At 33.6% G+C, this 20,142-nt stretch overlaps 4 protein-coding genes across 11 annotated transcripts; 2 read left to right on the top strand and 2 right to left on the bottom strand.

Moving 5' to 3' along the window:
• Positions 1-546: 546 nt before the first annotated feature.
• LOC106759806 (30S ribosomal protein S31, mitochondrial) lies at positions 547-1,063 on the top strand. The gene has a single exon (XM_014643150.2). It carries the CDS (start codon positions 585-587, stop codon positions 840-842), a length of 258 nt encoding a protein of 85 aa, XP_014498636.1. The 5' UTR covers positions 547-584; the 3' UTR covers positions 843-1,063.
• A 2,054-nt stretch (positions 1,064-3,117) lies between these two features.
• Positions 3,118-5,682, bottom strand: LOC106760947 (NADH dehydrogenase [ubiquinone] 1 beta subcomplex subunit 9). Its single transcript, XM_014644396.2, has 5 exons — positions 5,473-5,682; positions 5,351-5,392; positions 5,092-5,173; positions 4,459-4,514; positions 3,118-3,434 (listed from the first exon to the last, which is right to left on the bottom strand). Exons 1-5 carry the CDS (start codon positions 5,596-5,598, stop codon positions 3,393-3,395), a joined length of 348 nt encoding a protein of 115 aa, XP_014499882.1. The 5' UTR covers positions 5,599-5,682; the 3' UTR covers positions 3,118-3,392.
• A 1,152-nt stretch (positions 5,683-6,834) lies between these two features.
• LOC106761180 (kinesin-like protein KIN-7E) lies at positions 6,835-13,358 on the bottom strand. Of its 6 annotated transcripts, none has more exons than XM_014644704.2 (16): positions 13,248-13,358; positions 12,700-12,752; positions 11,837-12,071; positions 11,255-11,344; positions 11,072-11,172; positions 10,840-10,953; positions 10,691-10,772; positions 10,548-10,615; positions 10,394-10,459; positions 10,182-10,306; positions 9,441-9,777; positions 9,040-9,141; positions 8,799-8,928; positions 8,042-8,682; positions 7,375-7,694; positions 6,835-7,280 (listed from the first exon to the last, which is right to left on the bottom strand). In XM_014644704.2, the coding sequence occupies exons 3-16, from the start codon at positions 12,054-12,056 to the stop codon at positions 6,968-6,970; spliced, it is 2,709 nt and encodes a 902-aa protein (XP_014500190.1). In that variant the 5' UTR covers positions 12,057-12,071; positions 12,700-12,752; positions 13,248-13,358; the 3' UTR covers positions 6,835-6,967. The 6 variants fall into 6 exon arrangements, with proteins under 6 accessions (XP_014500190.1, XP_014500189.1, XP_022636802.1 ...); XM_014644703.2 differs by having other exon boundaries at positions 12,700-12,759; positions 13,248-13,335; XM_022781081.1 differs by having other exon boundaries at positions 12,700-13,339.
• A 3,435-nt stretch (positions 13,359-16,793) lies between these two features.
• On the top strand, positions 16,794-19,544 carry LOC106761097 (putative pentatricopeptide repeat-containing protein At1g12700, mitochondrial). 3 transcript variants are annotated; one of them, XM_022781080.1, is made up of 3 exons: positions 16,794-17,594; positions 17,841-18,685; positions 19,162-19,544. In XM_022781080.1, exons 1-2 carry the CDS (start codon positions 17,063-17,065, stop codon positions 18,512-18,514), a joined length of 1,206 nt encoding a protein of 401 aa, XP_022636801.1. In that variant the 5' UTR covers positions 16,794-17,062; the 3' UTR covers positions 18,515-18,685; positions 19,162-19,544. The 3 variants fall into 3 exon arrangements, with proteins under 3 accessions (XP_022636801.1, XP_022636800.1, XP_014500090.1); XM_022781079.1 differs by having other exon boundaries at positions 17,721-18,685; XM_014644604.2 differs by having other exon boundaries at positions 16,794-18,685.
• The last annotated feature ends 598 nt before the right edge of the window (positions 19,545-20,142 follow it).

Here is a 20,142-nt window from a genome sequence, read left to right as displayed (position 1 = left end):
TTCTGAAATATTTTTTATTAAATGTTAAAACTTTACTTAAATTAAAACATAATAATTATACTATCTCAATTCTGCAAGATCTTGAGGGGCTATTATTTTCTGTACTTTTCATGTACATTTTGTTGTAGTTAGAAGATTAAATTGCTCCTTTTATTGTTTATATTATGTTATGAATTAATTAATTCAGTGTAATTTAGAAGTTTAAAAAACATCTTAATTTCACAGTGTAAGTATAACAAAAAAAATAATTTTAATATGATTTTTTTTATCATGCAAAAAAATACTGTATAGATTATGTAACTTAACAGATAAAAAAGTTTTAAAAAATTACACAATCTGCAAACTACGAAATAAGTTTCAATCTCTAAAGTTTTTGTTTTACATCAAAAATTAAATTTCCTATTCCTCCATACAAAAATATTTTTTCGAAGAATAAATTGAGAGTTTTAATTTCTATGGGGTGCAAAAGCAAACTACGGGATCAAAAAGAAATGCAGGTAACGAAGCCCGGCCCATATCATATGGCAAGATGTTTTGTTATTAGATTGGATTGGAAAAGCAATAACGGGTGCAGATGAGTTACCATGGCTGCGAATGGTGCGAGCATGATGCAGCGGTGCAGCGTGGCTGCGCGGTGGTTCATGAAGGCGGAGAGTGCGGCAGCTTCGGCGGTGGCGCCTCAATTGTGTGGGCGCGGGGACAAGAAGACGAAGAAAGGGAAGAGATTCAAGGGATCCTACGGTAACGCTCGGCCGAAGAAAGAGAAGATGATAGAGCGCATAAAGGACAAGGTGGAAGTTCCCAGGTCTACACCTTGGCCTCTTCCTTTCAAGCTCATCTGATGTCCATTTCATTTTAGGGTTTGCTGCTCATAAATGTACTTTCACTACTATTTTCTATTCAATACTTTTCTTTACTCTTGGTTTTCCCTTTCTATTAATTTTGAGTAGGGTTTCACATCTAAAATTCCCTCCCAAACTAAAAGTAATTCTAATGCTGGTTGCTTTGTAATAGACATGTTCTTCCCTTAATTATGCAAATGGTCAAATGATCTTATTTAGGATTTGCTGTGAGAGATGTAGGACACTCTGTAGATGCAGATATTGTCATAAGATTGTGGGGAATTCTTATTTTTGGATTTGATTTCCTTAGAAAACATTGGTTTGAGTTGCAGCTTTTCTTGAGAGATTAGAATGCATGATTATTTCAATCGGCTATGGAGGACTCTAGAAGAAGTGTGGATTAGTTTTTTTAATCCCATTTGGGTTTTCTGTCTAGTTTTATACGAAATCAGTGATTTCTTTCCTGTTTATGAACATATGAGACTGACTGAACCGTAATTGGATAGCATTTTATCACAAATTATGAATCAACAACCCTGTCAATAAGGTTTTAGCCCCACAAAAGCGTGCTAGTGTGATCTTATTTAAACAAAAAGAAATTTAGTCGATGATTGTTGATAGTTCCCTCTATTTTGGCAATTTACGTCAAGAAAGTCTTTTATATTCATATAATTACAGTAAGGCCATAGCAATGAGAGTCACAGACACAGTTGAAGCCAATGTTGTTGCCCTGCACCTGAAGAAGTGGTGTTGAGGGACATCTTCCTCCTCTCAGTTATACTTAACTGGTAAGAATTTCCTGACACAAATGAACACAAAGATGTGGAATTTAGAGGTATAGTCTTTATATATATATATATATATTATGTTTGGTAGAGGCCTATCAATTATATTTATATACCGAAGCAAAGTCATACAACTTTGTATGCAAAGGTATTTTTGTGGAGTTCACTGAATATATGTTAAATGAAGTTAGTAACCTATGCACGTTTAACACCAAAAAATGGATTGAACACTGTATTGGGACGGGAAATTCGAGATATTTAATATGCAAACATCTATTCGTCATAGGATATATCTTCAACACAGATAACATTCAAAACTCAGTCTACTTAACTTTTTATTTACTTTTCTTAATAATGACAATGATTTTTAAGACCTCGAATGATAATCAATATTGTTAGGAATCTTGAACAAACATCAGTAGGTACCTCTGTTAATATGATTATTTCATACTTACATTGATGCTACAAAAGTTTGAATACTAAATTACACAATTAATTATAATAATACGAAAATGTTTGTCAATAGATTTACTCTTTTTTTAATATTTTAAAGTAAAATTCTTAATTTTTAAATAGTTTTACGTTTTTGGTACATGCTTCTGCCGTTTAAGTAACCTAATTTTTTTTAACCAACTCATATCCTGTTAATAAGATATTTGTAACTAATTAACAATTGTTTACCATAATTATTGAACAATTTTTTATGTTCTCCTGAAAATACCCTAGTGATTTATAAATTATTTTTTTCTCATCTGACTAATGGGTGAACAAATAATAATAATAGTAATGATAATAATGATACTAATAATAATAATCATCATCGTTGGATTTAAACATTTATTATTTTGACTAACGTTAAGACTTTAACTCCCCCAAACGAATTAGAAGAGGGGAACTAGAAAAACAGAAAACTCAAAAGCATGACTAACTAAAAATCGCTCCTGGGAGAGTATTATAAAACGCGCTTTGTTAAAAATGATACACTAACAGAAATAAAAACAAAGTTAAAACATCGTAAATGAAAATTAAAACATCGTTGATAGTGTAATTAATAGCTAGTGGATTAGGCTGCAATCTAATATCACCGTCCCGGATTCGACCACCACACGCGATATTAAACACTTCCCTTTTTGTGGTAAGGTCACATCTTAATAAAACCAATAGCACTCCCACCAGTTTGATTGTAGACAACTGAGTAGTGTCCCGTGCCAAGTAGATATTAATTCTACGATGTATTGTCACGTATTCTTTGCATAATCAATTCTATGATTCTACTCTTATGTGATACTGCACTAGCCAGCCAGGGAGCCAGAATTCTATTATATAGTAAATTTCTTTGCATAAATTATGTGTTAGATTGTTCTCGTTTCAATAATAGAAACCTTTAAATAAAAATAATGTTCCCAACTCTCATTGGAAGTAAGCCAGCTTTCATTAACCATTGAATGTGCAGACAGCGGTTATAATATGCTTGCAATGATACGGGGGAGAGACCAAAATTCAGATTTGGATAGATGAATTATGCAAATGAAAAGCACTAACATGTATCAATGACAGAATCTTAAAACATTCAATGATCCAAGTACAATCTGTTTCGGAGGTGGTCAAATTTTCCAACATCATAAGCATGGGTGGACTAAATCTGTAGCAGCTTATGCTCATCACATGAGGGTAAATGAGGGTGATTTTTAATCTACAACCCACGTAACAGTTTGATTGCAGAGACCTTTATTCATTACAAAGGTGGTAAAAAAAAATTCAAATTTCAGTTGTTATCTTCACGGCCATAATCGTAAACGATCTCAATCTGCATCAAAAACATTATTTCGAGTCAGTCAGAAATAAGCATATTCCAAATCAATAAATTGGAACAACTTTGGGGATCTCATACAAAAGAAAGCAATGACGAACACAAAAAAAAAGCCTAGAAAGGAACCCTCTAACCACACATGGAGAACATCCTCTCCTATCCCTCATCACATTTTAAGCATATTACCCTATCTCATACGAATTCACCAATACATGAACGACCTTGATATTCTTGCACAGGGGGAGTGAATATCCAAACAGTAGATTATAGAACGATAGGATGAATGATTTCAAAAGCCTATCAACGGAAGTTGGCCATGCACAAGAAATGAAATTCGTAGCAGAATGAATTCTTCATCTTCACGATAAGATTATCACGACCACCTGAGATCTCAATTATCCAGTCTTGAACATTCCATTCCATCACTTATTCAAAAGTGAAAATTACCAATCCACCAATAGTAATCATAGCAGAACTATGGGAGGCGGATAAGATGCAGCGTTAATTTCTAAAATTACCACAAACACACATTGAATATATAATGCCAAGATGAGACACATTCATTCCCAACTACGAGCGCACACCAGATAAATCACCTATGAATCATGAGTTCAGCGCATTTTCTAAACAAAAAGACCAAAAAGTGTATAAAGTGACTAAATACACACACACACACAGATACGAAGCATTTCGTGATATCCTCACACAACAGGTAAGATGAGCCAACTGGATCATCTGATGAGTATTTTGAGAGGTATGGACACAATGTCCGGTGATAAAAGAAAAGTCTGGGGCTTTATGCAGTTATTTTAGGCCTGCTGCACCAGACATTGTGTATATCTCTCATCAAATGAACTTGTCCAGAATTCCACCACACTTAACTACATATATATAATTTGTTAAGTATTAACCAATGATCGAAACAGAATTTCAGAGATGTCCATGAAAGTAGTAAGGCAAATAAGTGGGTCCAACAAAATAATGGAAAAGATAGACATACTGTATAACCATAACGACTTACCCCTTGAGGTGGAGCTGGGTTGCGAGTAAATTTGGAACCACCAGGTGCCCAAGGAACTATTATACACAGAAAATAAGAGTAAAATAGGTCAATATCTGAGGTGGACTGGATAATAAAACAGGAAAGAGAAGGACCAACGAGAGGAATAACATGTGCAGATAAATCTACTACCCAACGCTAGAAAAACTAAAATATGGGCAATACCTGCCTCTGTGCATATGCTCCAAGGCCTACTGTAGCTTAGGTTATCATTCAAAACAAGGCCTTTTTTTCATGGCAAGTTTAACAGTTGGATTGCAGCAAAGATACTTATCACAAAGAAGAATATAGATAATACTCTTATAATGCCAGTCCCCTCTATCTCAATTTCCATGAGGGCTCTTTCAATATGTCCCTCACCAAACAAAATGGAGATACTTTCAATCGTGAAGTTATGTTTAAAGCAATCGTGTTTAGGATTATTTACAATTACAGACATCAACAAAACATTCTCAACAATATCTCTTTGCGCATCATTCGAAACACTACGAAATAGAAAAACATTCACGGTAATAATATTTTCCGGTGGATGTAATATTATAGCCTAGGATCAGTGTTGGCATAGAGATTATATGAGACGCGTGACATGTTTACCTATGTAAGGATCTGGATGACGCCACTTGTTGTAGGAGGCTTCAGCATCCGCTATGAGCCTATCAATTGTATCGGGATCTTCCTGTATATGACATCGAATCAACAAAGAGCAAGCTCAACAGAATGAGACAATAGACGAGAAATCGAATGCAACGATTAAACCGTTAAACAAATCCCTAATCAGAAGATAACAGTCCAAACAGCAAATAGAAATGAATTATGGTATGTGCGGAATTGAGAGAAGAAGGGGAAAACGAACCACGTGTTTGTTTTCCTCGAACCTGTCGCGGAGATTTTCAGCCTGGAGAAAGGGAAAGAAAATACGAGATTACAAGTGAAAATGTGAAAAATGGGAAAGGAATGAATGAATAGCTAATATACGTCGTTGTAGAAGAGGTGGCGATGCACGGCCCAATTAAGAGTGTCTTTGAGCGCCCGGCGGTACAGGATCCGAACCCTCTCCTTCTGCGCCGCGCGCCGAGCAAGGTAAGCTGCCGTCGATGCCATGCGACTTCTCTTCTCTTCTCTGCTTTTTCACTTCACTACTTCTCAGTTAGTTCCTCCGATTGCAAAATGTTGTATCGCAATTGGACCAAACCACAATTGGGCCTTCTCTCGTTTTCCACACTGGGCTTTGGTCCAATTTCTATTTATTCCCTTCACCTCCGTAATGCATTCAAACAAATCCCGCATAAGGAAAAAAGTGAACATCAAATTATGTAAATTATAATATCCCATTTTTATTTTAAAATATAAACCATTATCTTATAAATAAATGTAAACTATACTTTAACCCTTTTCAATATAAACAAACTTGTTTAAGATGATAAATAATATAATATTTTAAAATTATTACTTTAAATATTTTAGGATGGAAATGAAATTTGAGATATATTGGTTATTTCATCTTTTAAGGTGACAAGTTGATAATAAAGTATTGAAAAGATCCTACACAATAATCAAAAGAATAAAAAATTATTTTTCGTGTCTTGAAAATATCTTTACACGTGACAACCAAATAAAACATTAAACATTAGGATATACATTATATAAAATTCTTGCATCAAAATAAAAATTGAAAATAATTGAAATAGCACTAAAAAAATCTCTAAATAAATTAATTAAAGGAACATTCCAAAAGGAGTCTATGTCATATTAAGCTCTAAACATATCCTTCAATATAAGCTTTTCTTTTTTTCTCCTTTTCAGTAAATAGAATTAATTATCTAGAATGTAATAAAAACAATTATTTACTTTTTTATTTTAAACGTGTATTTATAAGTTTTAAAATTAATTTTTAATTGATAATTATCTAATTACAGCCCTTAATAAATATATTTTACTTTCCAAGAATAACCTCTGGACATGAAGGTTGATCGTCTTATCAATTATTGACTTATATAATTAACTTTCTAAATTTGTAAGTCATCCACATATTAATTTTTGAAATCAGCAGAAATTGAAACAAATATTTGAAGATTTTTAAGATTTGAATCTATTATGAGAATTTAATGATAATAATAAGATATGTTTGGCAATAGGCATTAATAAAGAACATTAAAAGTAGAATAATGATACTTAGATAACACTTTTTTAACAATATCTAAATTTTGTTTACTTGGTTCAAAATTACTTCACAATCAATAATAATAATAATAATGATAAACACTACTATAGACCAATTACAAAATGATACGTATACAAAGTTTAAATGTTGTAAAAAAATGTTATGTAAGTATATTATCCTAAAAAGTAACGTAGGGTAAGGAAAGGAGATGGAATTGTAGAGGTTGGTTCCATTTGCATTGCATTGACGATAGATACAATAATAATAATAACAGTAATGTAGTGGATAAATAAAATGGATGAAGAAGGCCTAGAAAAGAGAGGCCCTGGTAGTTTTGGAGGAATATGACATTCGATGAGGTGAGAAGCTGAGGGCAAACATCTCCTTAAGGGCATTATCACCCTGCCAAGTGAACCTCACTAACTTTGCAACAACAGCAGCACTCTCCATGACATGCTTCATATCTGTGTTGCTCCATATGCGATTCGCCAGCTGCTTCCTCCTTCGCTTTGAATCCAATGCAATGCCCCACTTCCTGAACACCTTCCTCCTCTCTTCCTCTGATAGCCTTCTCTTCATAAGCTTCACCAGCGTCTCTCTCTCCCTCTCCACACCCTTTGCACTGTTTCCCCAATACACACAAATTTATGTCAGTCAATCTCAACATTAAACAATCATAATCTCTAAATATTTACGTTAGATGCCCAGAGAACAACCTTGACGCTAATGTAACTGTCGGAGCATCTTTCACCCACTCATTTCCACCATGAAATGTTCCTTTCAGAAAACATAATCTTCTTCGCTCCACCTCCATGTATATAGAGTCTGTCGGATCACCCCTGAACAAAAGAAAGAAGTAAGTCCTGTGGAACAAAGATACATTGCAGGCTTCCCAAAGTTCTAATATTTCTGTCTGCTGCTGTTTGAATTGTAGAGGCCACTCCTCAGGAGATCCAGCTGCCTCTAACGTTGAATCCACTCCGACATCCTTCATATTCTTTTCAAATCTAAAATATGTTGTCTCTGCCTCCTTATCCTACAACTCAGAAACCAGAATTCAGTCAGACAACATCGATAGTCACTTTCCAGATCAGACGGTTGTCTGAAGTTATTACGCATGGCTGCTGCAAGAATGTCTAGATAAAGTGGAAGTTCGTGATGTTTACTATATTTGCCAATGACAAGGAAGAACTTTAAATAATACATAGTTCACAGTTGTATCTCTGCAACTTGCCAATATTGCATACGCAACGCCTTTCCAGAAAAGAAAAATGGAAGAAGCGTATCAACTATTCAATTATTTCAAAGAAAATTGATAAAAGTGTGAACTTTTTTGCTTAAATTTGAAGAAATTAGAAAGGATTTGAAATTACTCATTTGCACCTGATCATCATCAACAAGACGCTTCTCATACTCAAGTTTGACCATTTCCTTCATCCCTGCAACAAAAGTCTGGAGGCTAGTAATATCTTCATTAGTGGATGTTCTTGTGCTGTTGGTTCTTAAATCATCCGTAGACGGAGTACCAATTGAAGGCGGAGAGCCATTCATTGACAATTTTGTGGAAGCACTATAAGTTAATGGAAGGAACTTTCTCGGTAATCCATCTGGTCTTCCAGGGAAGCATTTTTCAAAACTACTGGCCGGAGTCCTCACAATTTCTCCCACATTCCCAGGAGAACCAGTCGTGTAGAATTCTCTACAACTCCAGCTCCTTGTTAATTTAAGATTCCTACAATTTGACACTGTTCCTGACATAGACAGAGGAGAATCATTACTCAACTCTGCATCATCGAGTCTCTGCTCCAAAACATCATTTGTTGCATCGTCTTGGTTCAGTCTATCTTCCCTATCTTCAGCCACAGGAGTCAGTATCTCCTGACTTGTTACATTTTCATCTCCATACCATGTTAATGCCAACACCTCGTTGTATCTTACTGATGGGTCAGGATATTCCAAGCCATCCTTACTCGATTCCTCCAATCCAACACTTTGAATTTCATTGCAGTATTCATCAGGATGTTCTGTACAAACACAACTTATCACATGGTTACATACAGTGCGTTTCTACTCTTAAATGTTATTAACTATGAACTTCTATTAGACTACTTCCTATTGACAAAGGGAAGAAGCAACTTACTATCGGGACTACTTTCGCTGTTTTCATTGATGTAGTGAGGATTGTTGAATTCTCCAATCCGTAAATCAGAAGGATAAATGCTTGATGATTCTGATATTGAATCTTCATCTTCCCAGGTGTCGACCCTTTCCTACATATTTAAAACGATTGTTAATGCTAGGCTGAATTATAACAAGAGAAGAAACAAAATTCAGAGGCCTAATTTCTTATATCAGTTTACTAATTAGAAGAATGAAATTACCGTTTTAGATTTCTGATCATTTCCAACCATGCGCAGCAAATCCTCAACCTGAGATTGAGCAAGATCACGTTGCTTAATTAGCTCCTGAATCTCCCTCTCCATCTGAATAATTGAAAGTTTGAAACCCACGTTACACCATCAAGGAGTAACAAAAATGTAACGTGCACAAGGGTGAAAGATGTTGTGGAATCTAGAACCAAAGTCGATGAGACGAATTTTAGTTATTAGGACATAAGTGTTGTTCGTTAAGACAAACAGACAATTAACCGGTTAAGAGAGACTAACAGACAAAAAAGTTCTAAATCAATATATTCAAAGTTCCTTGTCTAGACATGCCAACAATGAATACAGAATGAATATCGTATGAATTAAAAAAAAAAAAAAAACACACAAATTATGACCTTTTCTATTCGGAGATTTTTCTTTCTCATCATTGCTGCACAATCACAATTTGTTGAAGGTGGACAAGGAGTTCTCAACTCACTCTCTAATCTGGCTACCTCTTTTTGCAACTGTTTGACCAATACTTTATCAGACATCACTACATTAACCTGTGCTTTAGTGGTCACTTGTTTTGCACAACAGGCAAAAAGAAGGGTGTTTCTAGTTTGCTCAACATGACAACGTGCGGGGCTCAAAGTGCAAATGATGGCTGTTCTAGAATTGCCACCTAAGGAAGGCTGCAATATGCGTGTCAGCTTAGAATCTCTGTAATTAATGTGTCCTTGTCTTCCCTTACTGCATTCAAGCACATAATCACATAATGTTAGCCAACAGAAACTACTAAATTTAATATTTGAACAGCTTCATATAATGTGTAGTCCATCAGATAAATTTTGAACATACAGATAGGTTTTCCAGTGAGAAGCTCTCTATTTAGTCTCAACAGAAGGTACAAAACACGTGTTCTGCTTCTTCACAAAAAATTGTGTTTACTGGATATTATTCAAGTCTATAAAAGGAACTCGGTATCTTATAATTAATAAAATGACTATCTCAATAAGAGACAAGCATCCATAAAACTTACAGTTGACTTAAACAATCCCACAGCTGAATTAAACACTCCAGATGTAGGTTTGCTAACAATATTAGAAGCTGAGTAAAGAAGGTAGACAATATAACCTTAAAAAGAAGGGGACAACCTAAGTTTACGAATGACTGTTCCAAGAGTGAGTAAACTCCGGTTTATATGACAGCCTTCTTTCAATCTGGACCCAGCAGATAATGCCTGAGATGCACGCTCACTCCCTGCCAAATCAACAAAATTCTGCAGAGAAAAGAAACAAAAATAACAGTAAATTCTTATAAACATTTTATATTGAATGAAACGAAGAATTTTAAAATGTAAACATACCACACTAGCAGCTAGGGTGGTTGAGCTGCTTTTACCCATGAATTCTCTGGCAGAACTTTCAATTGTCTACACAATGACAATTCAAATAATAAAGTTCTACACGTACAATGTAAAAAACACAACATTCTAAACAGCATGGGGAAGGCACACGCACCAGTCTGATGATTTGGTGAGATCGAGAACTCTTGTCATTGAGGTATGTCTCTCCTACCTGTCTCTGTGCTGCAAGAACATAGTCGGAAATGTAATGCTATAGACCAACCTGTATATCAAGCATGTTGTGCAAATTTCTTTTACCTTCACAGAATGATAGAAGCTCTTTCAAATGCGTCCAGTCCCGCAGAGTCTCTTCTATAAGTTTCTCTATAATAGGTCCTCTCTGAAAAATCATGAAACAGATAAATAAACAACGTCATTTATTTCAATTCAATAACATACTCATTCACCTCAGGATCATCACGCAGCCTTAGTGGCGTGTTCTCACTGCTGAGGAGGTCCCTAATATTTTCGTTGTAAATTTCAATTGCTGAGAACTTCAATACAAATGCTCTTTCTTCATGCTAAAAAGGTCACAGTAACCTTGTATCAGCAAGCTTGTAATATTAGAAACAAGAATTACCGTGAAAAGTAACAGTGAAGAATTAAACAGCTAGATCAATAAATTTTCTCTCCGACTACCTTTCTTATATAGTCAAAAATATCTGCAACAGCATATTCAGTTACTCCAATCATCGTATATGTCTTTCCACTACTTGTTTGCCCATACGCAAAAATACTTGCTGAAAGAATTATGAATAGGTATTAGAGTCCAAGTAAGGAATCTGAGCAGAAGTGAATCATGAGAAAAAGTTATATGCTTACAGTTGATTCCACCAACAACTGAAAGAGCAATTGCTTTGACCCCTTCTTCATATACCTGCTTTGTGGAACAGTCACCCCGAAATACTCTGTCTACAACCAAATCATAGTAAAAATTAAGAAACATTTTGTCCATACAATGATACATCATGTCTTAAACTTCCTCAACAATGCTTCCAAACACAATCATGACAAAAGAAAACTAGGTAAAATGCGTTTCGCAGACAGCAAATTACAGCATTTTTAAAATTAAAGAGAAGGGAAATATTGGCATCTTAGCTAAATATGACAATTCATTCAACCAAACAAGCAAAAATAATTACCAAACTTTTGTATCACCGGTTCACCAAAGTACTTTCACAAGTTGGATCAAGGTAAATTACAAAAAAATAAAAATAAAAATAGCATCCCTGTCGATGAAAGTCAAAGCAAAACAACATCAAATTACTCAAAGCAACTAAACCTCGTTCTCCAGGCAAAGGAATCAACGGATCCAATAAATGTACTTTATGAATCAAAGCCATGTTCTAAGATTCCAATTCTAGTCAATAAAATGCAAACATAGAATTGTTTGATTTTGATTACCGAAGGTGTAGGCGCTTGGGAATGTAGAACCTTCCCGAAGGGTATTCCGGTATAAGATGGTACTGTCATTGATGCATTCCCAATCTGCTACTTCATTCGCATCAACTTCTTTCTGATTCAAAGGCCTCAGCCTCACTAACACCAGAATCTTCTCTTCATGGCCTCCAATTCCTCCCATCTTCTCCCATTTAACCAACTCCTCTCCAGTAACAGCTCTCATTTCTCACTTTTAAAACTGAAAACAAGTGATGTAGTTAACTATAAAAATCAGTATTTCTTTCCAAAGAAATGCAAGATAGTTATAGGAAAACAGCTGGCAGTTCACAAAAATACCAAACCCTTCAATTTAAGCATTATCCACGGGAAGCAAACCATGAATGAGAAGACAACAACCCATTAACTTAAGCTCATAAATAAATAGGCAATAACAGCAACAACAATCTAACTTTAGAAAGACCAAGATAAACAGAATACTAACTAATTACTATTATATCACAAGAACTTCTCTTCAATCTATTAAAAACAGAAAGAGAAAGTAAAGCAACAAAGGTAGATGATGAACCATCATCCAGAGAGAAGAGGAACGTGATGTGTAAATAAAAAATATTTTAATCCTTCCTTCACCAAACCAATTGTGGTTCAAGAATAAAAAAAACTTTCATCGTGGCAACCACTTAATGCCTCAGACCTGAGAACGAAGTCCAACAAGACAAGAACATGAATCGTTTCGTTTGTTACACGGAGGGCTGGTCCCAACAAACAAGACCATCCCTTTCACTCCCCCCTCTTTTTCTTCTTTCCAACAAACACGTACGGTCTCATATTCTTGTAGAAATTAATGTTTCACGACCCGATTAAATTACCTTCAGCTTTTTTCTCCCTTTAACGTCTTCCTCTGACTGTGAGCGAACTGCAACTGAAAGCTTAACCAGAAATGCGAATCAATAAGTCACAACAACGTAATGGAACAGCCCAAGAGTAAAGCAAACTAAAATCAACGCAAGCATCGATCTCTCCATTCAGATTTCTCTACATGGCACCTCAATGCCAATTACTCAACACAAGTAACTTCCTCAGAGTTCAAAGTTTAGTGCTTTGAGTAAACTAGAGACACTAAAAACCCATAGTATAGATCATAGTAACGTAGCGTCCAAATTCATATTTTTTTTACAGAAAAGGAGAAAATTTGTTTTTTTCTTTTCTGTGAATGAGATTCTAAATAAAATAATAGAGTAAGGGGTGAAAACAGAAAAATGAAAAATTGCACCAGTTTAACGACCCACGATCTCAAAAAGAAAACCTGCAACGCCTCCTAACCATACAGTGTGTGAGAAAAAGAGAGAGACAGTGTGGTCGGTTTCTTTTCTTCGTTTGGTTTGGCATGACAGCATATGTTGTGTCTGTCTCTTACCTGAAACTTGGTGCAGACTGAACCAACTAACTGGCCATTGAACCTCAATTTCCACGCCAACCTTATTCCATCTTCTCTGTCTCTTATTCTAACCTTCCCAACTAAATCAACCTTCACATTTCACTCAGATCATATACGCATTTATTTTACTCCTCTTAGTAACGTTGCTGATTGCTGCATTATGTTGGTTTTACATCAACTCATTCTAGCATTATTCTTACATGTTATTAGATTTTGTTTTTAAGTCCTAAATTTATTTATTTATTTTGTTTTCAATAATGCATAACCGTTATTGAAAAAGTGGCGTGAATGATCGAACATGGGTGTGGCGTAATGTTTGGTAGTTAGAAAAAAGTGAAAATGTGAGTGTTGTACTTGTATGGATGGAAGCACCACGCATTTCTTCTTTTCACTTTCTACTTTCCAGTGAGTGAGGAAATGAGTTCACGATATCTGTAGGCGCAGTTATTTTCATCTGCCTTTTCCCCTAACACGTTAACACATCCAATCAATTATACAACTATATTACTGTTTCAGAGCAGAGGAGATAAATAAGGGAAGGATAATAGTAAGATGATACACTTTTTCATATATCATAAAAATAAAATAATTATAAAATAAATAAATTTTTCTATTTCTTTTGTATATCACAACAATAATATTATTGAAACTAAAATGAAAAGTTATATAAATAAATAAAAAAATAACAATATGGATGTAGGTATGGAAGAAACAAAATGAAAAGGTTACCACATCCTTTCCCGCAGCCATGGATCCAACAAGAATAGAAGAAAGCTTTTTCTTAAAAAAAAAAAAATACTTGGAATGAATAAAAAGATGAAAAAAATGAAAAAAAAAATTAAACATAGAAGATTAATATTAATGACGGAAAATAAAAAGCTAAAAATAGATGTAAAAAAAATTAATAAAATAGACTATACATTATTTGCTAAATTTTGTAATAAAATATTTCCAAAATATACTAACAATTATATATGATTTATTATTCGTGTAATTTTATTCCACCGAAGTATAAAAACTATATATATAAAAAAAAAACCTAAGAATTTAGGCTATCTTTAACCGTATACATTATTCACATTATTTTTCTTTCCTTTCATTTTATAGTAATATCAGCTTTTTATAAATAGCTAGTAACTATTGTAAAAGAAAGAAGAAGAAAATGTATATACTCTAATTAAGACTATAGCTTAAAATGTGTAGAGAGAATGAAAATATGTTTTCTCTAATACTGACAGACCCACCAAAAATTTATGAAACTTCTTTCATGGAATCCTAAATTCATCCATCATCTATGAAATCAATGATAATACTATATGAATGCCGTAGATTAGCCAAGTTTAAAGTGCACCTTTAAGATGAAAATAATTTATTAAATAATACTATATGATTCAGAAATTGCTTATAAAAAAAGAAAATAAATATAGATGTACAGATGCTTAAATACCAAACTAACAAATTTAATAAATTTTATATATATCTAGGGTAAACATAAACATTATATATATATATTTATATATATATATATATATATATATATATTATATGTATATATTAAATATTATTAAATGAAAATAACATAATTTGTGTGTATATGTTTGGGTGGATAGTCGATTTGCAGTAATAGTCCATTTGGTTGGGACAATAACATAAACAAATTGACCTTGTATCTACCTGTTGCAGTTACCGTGTTTGAAAAATTAAAGAGAATGAAGTTTAATTACTAATTAAGTATCTGAGTAGCTTGTTAATGAATCCATAATTAACCACATGCAAAAGTGCTAAGGCTTAAGATAATAAAGTGTAAAACTAATATAAAGAGACTTTGAAAAGGGTCCCCTTCCATTCCATTCGTTATTGCGTAAATTACGTAACTTTTGTTTCATTTTGGGTCATTATCAAATAATTAATAGGCATTTTAAGTGGCAAATTTGTTTCATCATGTTTCCTTCGTTTTGGCCTTGTATGATATTAACATAACTACAAGTATTTCATAAAAATTTTAAAATTAAAATTATAAATTACTATCATAATTATAAACAAATTATTTGCATGTTTTAAAAATAATAACAAATAAAATGAATTCTCATTGCTAAAAAAAACAAACATTTTTATCTTGTTCCATGAAATAAATTAAAATTAAGACTTTTAACTGTTCTTACTATTCCTAAGTTGTTTGTTTGCTCTGCAGGTCCAATATGCAGGAGCAAACAATGAAATATTGAGTTATTGTATCATTGGAAATATATAGTTGTATCATTGACTTAAGCACTAATTTATTTGATGAACTGTATTATTGTCTATGAACATGAATTCGGATAAAATATGTATTAAATGATGAATTGGATGATGAATATGAATAAGAAAATGATATTTTAACATCAATTTTTTTTGACATGACACTACACACATTTCAAAATATGGTTAGACAATTTAAAATTAAAAAAATAACTTTGGTTTTTATCTTCCAAATATGTCGTTGCTTCTTATTTTTTTAATCGTCCTACCACGTTTTGACACGTGTGCAGTGTCAAAATGTTGTCAAAAATTGGTGTTAAAATGTCATTTTCCACGTGAATACGATATGAAATTGGTTAAGGATTTCATTCAGAGATTCTATGTTTGTAATTGATTAATGGATAATGATATTTAGACAACATTTTTTTGACAACATTTAAACATTGATTATGTGTCAATATGTGATTGGTAAAAAATTACTCTACGATCAATAATAATAATCATAAACATTAATGTAGAGTAATTTTTTACCAATCACATATTGACACATAATCAATATTTAAATGTTGTCAAAAAAATGTTGTCTAAATATCATTATCCTTGATTAATATATACATTGGGAGTTACGTTGAAGGTTATCTTAATAGTCTAATATTGATACATTGCTTGATTCTGTCACGAACATGGTCAGAGATGCTACTCTGTTTTGTTGTTGATATGATACTGTTATAATGTGTTGGCTGTTTCTGATGAACGAGTTTCATTTCTTTTGGGTTTTATGGTGCTGTCTTGTTCGTTGCCATGTTCTGAGTATATATGATAATCCTAATTCTGACCGAAAATGGTGTTAACCTGCGTCCTATAATTGTATCTGTAATAAGTTTGGTGCAGAGGTAAGAAATTATGTTCGAATGCTATTGATTTTTGCCATATGTTCTGATGCTTTAATGGAATTTGTGAGATGTTCTGCAGTTTGAATTAACTGTAATATCTTCTGCTGTCATGATGATTATGTGCATGGGTGTTGCTCCTTGATTGATGGTGATTGTGTGTGTAAACTGTTACTTACTATTTACCATAAAATTTCTTCAGTTTTAGGTTTTTTTGTTTTGATTTGAGTATATAGATGTGTAGTATAAATTATTTACTTTATAGTAAATTATAATTACAATATTTAGAATACCAGTCAACATCGCTATACCTTTTTCAGAGTTAAACGCAACAAGAGATTGATAATAGTAGTTTTAAGGTTATTTATTTCCATGTAATGAGCAAATGAGTAATCTGCATATTTTCTTTTTGAAAATTTGAGCTACTTTACTCAAGCGCAGCTTTCTAGAAAACCCTAGTTTAGTTTTTTTGACAATTCATTGTTTTTGCTTCATTTCATAATTCGAAAGTTTAATATTCCTCGAACATGACCACCTGAGGAATCATCAAGCCGTCAAAGTAAGTGTTTTGAAGAACGTAAGCACACACCAATTGCCCAGCGGCATTACCAAAACCTATAAGTCTTGAATCCAATTGCCCAACATTACCAAAACCAACAATATATCATGGCAATTCGAAACATCCGCAACAATCTCAGGTTGGTCTCTATTCCTCAATCTTGTAATTCTACTTTTCACTTTTCGTTCTTCTCTAATACCCCACCTTCACCCAACACCCCAACTTCAAATTCAGCTACACTCCTTTCTCCTCCACGTATCTCATTTGGGTGTTCAACTCTTTGTTTCCCCTATCACCCTTTTGCGGGTTCTTCAACTCGTCGTTCTATTGTTGATAATGGGCACTCGCCCTTCAATCTCAATTTGCACTTTCATACGCGCGTGTATTTTTGTACTCGTACGTGTACTCCTTACTGGAGTAGGCCTCTTGCTACTTCAGAGCAGGTTTCTCAAATCATTGCACTGATTCGTGAGGATGGGGATGATTTGGTAACCAAGTTGAATAGTATGAACGTGTCTTTGTCTGATGAGTCAGTTGTTGACATTTTTCAGATATTAGCCCGTGACAGAGTGTCAGCATTGCAGTTCTTTGATTGGCTTAAAGTTTCTGATCCTGATATTTGTTGTGATCCAGATATAGGTAGCTTGTTTGTTAATAACTGTGGGTTATTGTGGAATTTTGAGGCAATGGTTCCTGTTTTGCGTGGATTTAACCTTAAAAGGGTGTTTTTGGGAATAAAGGCTTTTGGTTTTTTGCTGGATTTAGGTTTGGATAAGACTTCTAGTATGGAATGTGTGAAAAAGATTATGGCCGTGTTCAATGAGGTTGGTGGGGTTTATCAAAGTTTTGGAGTTCAGTTGTTGATAGAAATGTTTGGTCTTTCAGGATCGTTTGAGATAGCTGAGTTTGTGATAAGAACATCAGGGAGAAAGATGAAAAACTATCATGTGTTAATGAAGATAATGTGTAAGAGAGGTGATTGTAAAAGAGTACGAGATTTGGTTGAGGAGATGGAGAGAAGTGACTGTGATATGAATGCAAGTACGTATAATTTGCTACTCAGTTGTCTATGCAAGAGTGGTAAGATCGATGAAGCTTGGCAAGTGCTTGAAGATATGGAGAAAAACTATGGTTTAACTGATGTGCATAGCTTTGGTATTCTTATTAACACATTTTGTAAGAGACATCAATTTGATTTAGTTTTGAAGCTTCTTGATAAAATGACTCTGAAGGGTATTGAACCAAGTATTTTGACTCATGCTGCGATAATAAAGTCTTACTTTGAATCAGGAAAGCACGAGGAAGCACATGTGTATGTGATTGGTTCTACCGATAAGCTTTCCTATTCTAGCAATGCAAATTACAGCTTGCTTGCTACGCTTCATTTGAAGAATGGGAATGTGCTGCTTGCCAGTAAGGTTCTTTCTGAGATGATGGACAAGGGTCTTAAACCTAATTTTTCAGCATACAAAAAAATTAGGACGCATCTCGAGAAGAAAGCTGAAAAAGATTTGTCTATGGAATTATCAAGAAGATACTTGAGCTTGATTGAAAAATGAAAGATTTTGGATTTTACATGATCAGATGCTGTAATTCCATTCATGTTTGCTTAATAGTTGCTCTACATACTGAGCGGTTCAATTAATGACGTTTGCTTCTGCCATTTTGCTGGTTTCATCATTGATAAGTCTACATTCTGCCCGTTTGCTCTACATACTTGCTTAAAAATGGTAATTATCCTTTACTGTTTTTATTTTGCCCATTTTCGTTTTCTATACCATGCTTTCAATTCCCTATGTTAAATCTGAATTACAAAACCCAGAACAAGATCATGTGCATTCACAGCATTGCATTGCACTAGTTCCAATTTCTGATTGAAAACTATTTTCTAAGTGGTCTAAAATGATCTTCATGTTCCAAGAATTCAGAAATAAGTACTTGGAGTCAAGGATGAAAGTTGAATGACCATGGTTGTGTTTGAGTTTCTCTAATTTAAGAAAAATTACCCATTTCATCTTCTTTTCTGTTTTACAAACCCATTTTCTGCATTTGCATTTTACTTCTGTTTTTGATTCAGAACTTGGTCTTCAATATGTTTTTGTGATGCGTTTTGTTTTTCTATTTTCTGATTCAAGTTACATCTCAGAATTATCAATTGTTCATCATGGTAGTTAAATTTTGCTCCTGTAATAAATTCATGTTGCAGCAAAGAGAATGCTCTTGGTTTGCCAGTTCATTGAGATCAAGGTCTCAATATTTGTGCCCCAACCCTGGACTTCCCTGTCTACACGAGCAAGCTCAGCCAGATATATCATTTGATCCTTCTACAGGTCCAATTGATGCTTTTTGCCTTCTGGTCCTAGAGCCGCTCATACTGTAACATGAATATGTGTGTTTTGATCTACACATACAGCATCATATCAATGTAGACATCTCAATTGGAACTAGTATAGAGGTGGAACCTTGGAGAGAACAGGAGCCACTATTTATCACTTTGATTTCATGTAATATTAATATCTTTTATTTCTATTTCAGAATTCAGATGGATTAGCAGATATAGATCAAATATAGAGAATAAAATTTGCATTTATCTACTGCATGTCTGGTTCAATTTATTTTAAGGAAATAATCACTTATTTTTTGTTAACTTTCGAAGATAGTTTTTGGAAAATAAGCCATTATTTCTCTAAATTTAATTTCTACCAAACATGCTACAGTCATTTTGTTTTTTTTCTTTTGCATCAGAATTGTTTTTACAAAAATTACAGATTTAATATAATTTCAGCGTTTTTTAAGTCAATATAATTTCACATTTTTTAAAGATTCGTTGTGGTTTCTGCTGATCTCCACCTTGTACAAGGTTTGCAGCTTCCATGTGTTTCAATATAACCAGTATAAAACACAACGTCATTTTTCAAAGTGAAGTTAAACTTGAATGTGACCACAACCCTCCATTTCTAAACAGAAAAAATCACAATAAAGTTTTTTTTTAAAAAATATAAAAAACATATTAAACTAAAAGTAAATTGTATAAAATATTGAATAATTATTATAAATATAGAAATCAAAAGGTATCAAAGCAAAACTATAACGACACTATAGTAAATACATTTTGGTGAAACAAAACGAGATGATTATTTTACCAAAAACAGCATGAAGTAGCTTTTGCTGTTTTTTTTGTTGTCAT

Source organism: Vigna radiata, chromosome 5, assembly GCF_000741045.1.
Source record: "Vigna radiata var. radiata cultivar VC1973A chromosome 5, Vradiata_ver6, whole genome shotgun sequence".
NCBI classification, from domain to species: domain Eukaryota; kingdom Viridiplantae; phylum Streptophyta; class Magnoliopsida; order Fabales; family Fabaceae; genus Vigna; species Vigna radiata.
The sequence above is the reverse complement of the archived record's forward strand: the minus strand, read 5'-3'. Positions and strand labels throughout refer to the sequence as shown.

Coding starts and splice junctions, on each gene's coding strand:
- LOC106759806 (XM_014643150.2), top strand. CDS start 585: ATGGCTGCGAATGGTGCGAGCATGATGCAGCGGTGCAGCGTGGCTGCG.
- LOC106761097 (XM_014644604.2), top strand. CDS start 17,063: ATGGCAATTCGAAACATCCGCAACAATCTCAGGTTGGTCTCTATTCCT.
- LOC106761180 (XM_014644704.2), bottom strand. CDS start 12,056: ATGAGAGCTGTTACTGGAGAGGAGTTGGTTAAATGGGAGAAGATGGGA. Junction 11,173..11,254: donor AGTTGTTGGTGGAATCAACT/GTAAGCATATAA, acceptor TAATTCTTTCAG/CAAGTATTTTTGCGTATGGG. Junction 10,307..10,393: donor CCACCCTAGCTGCTAGTGTG/GTATGTTTACAT, acceptor TTTTCTCTGCAG/AATTTTGTTGATTTGGCAGG.
- LOC106760947 (XM_014644396.2), bottom strand. CDS start 5,598: ATGGCATCGACGGCAGCTTACCTTGCTCGGCGCGCGGCGCAGAAGGAG. Junction 5,393..5,472: donor GCCACCTCTTCTACAACGAC/GTATATTAGCTA, acceptor CCCTTTCTCCAG/GCTGAAAATCTCCGCGACAG. Junction 5,174..5,350: donor TCGAGGAAAACAAACACGTG/GTTCGTTTTCCC, acceptor TGTCATATACAG/GAAGATCCCGATACAATTGA.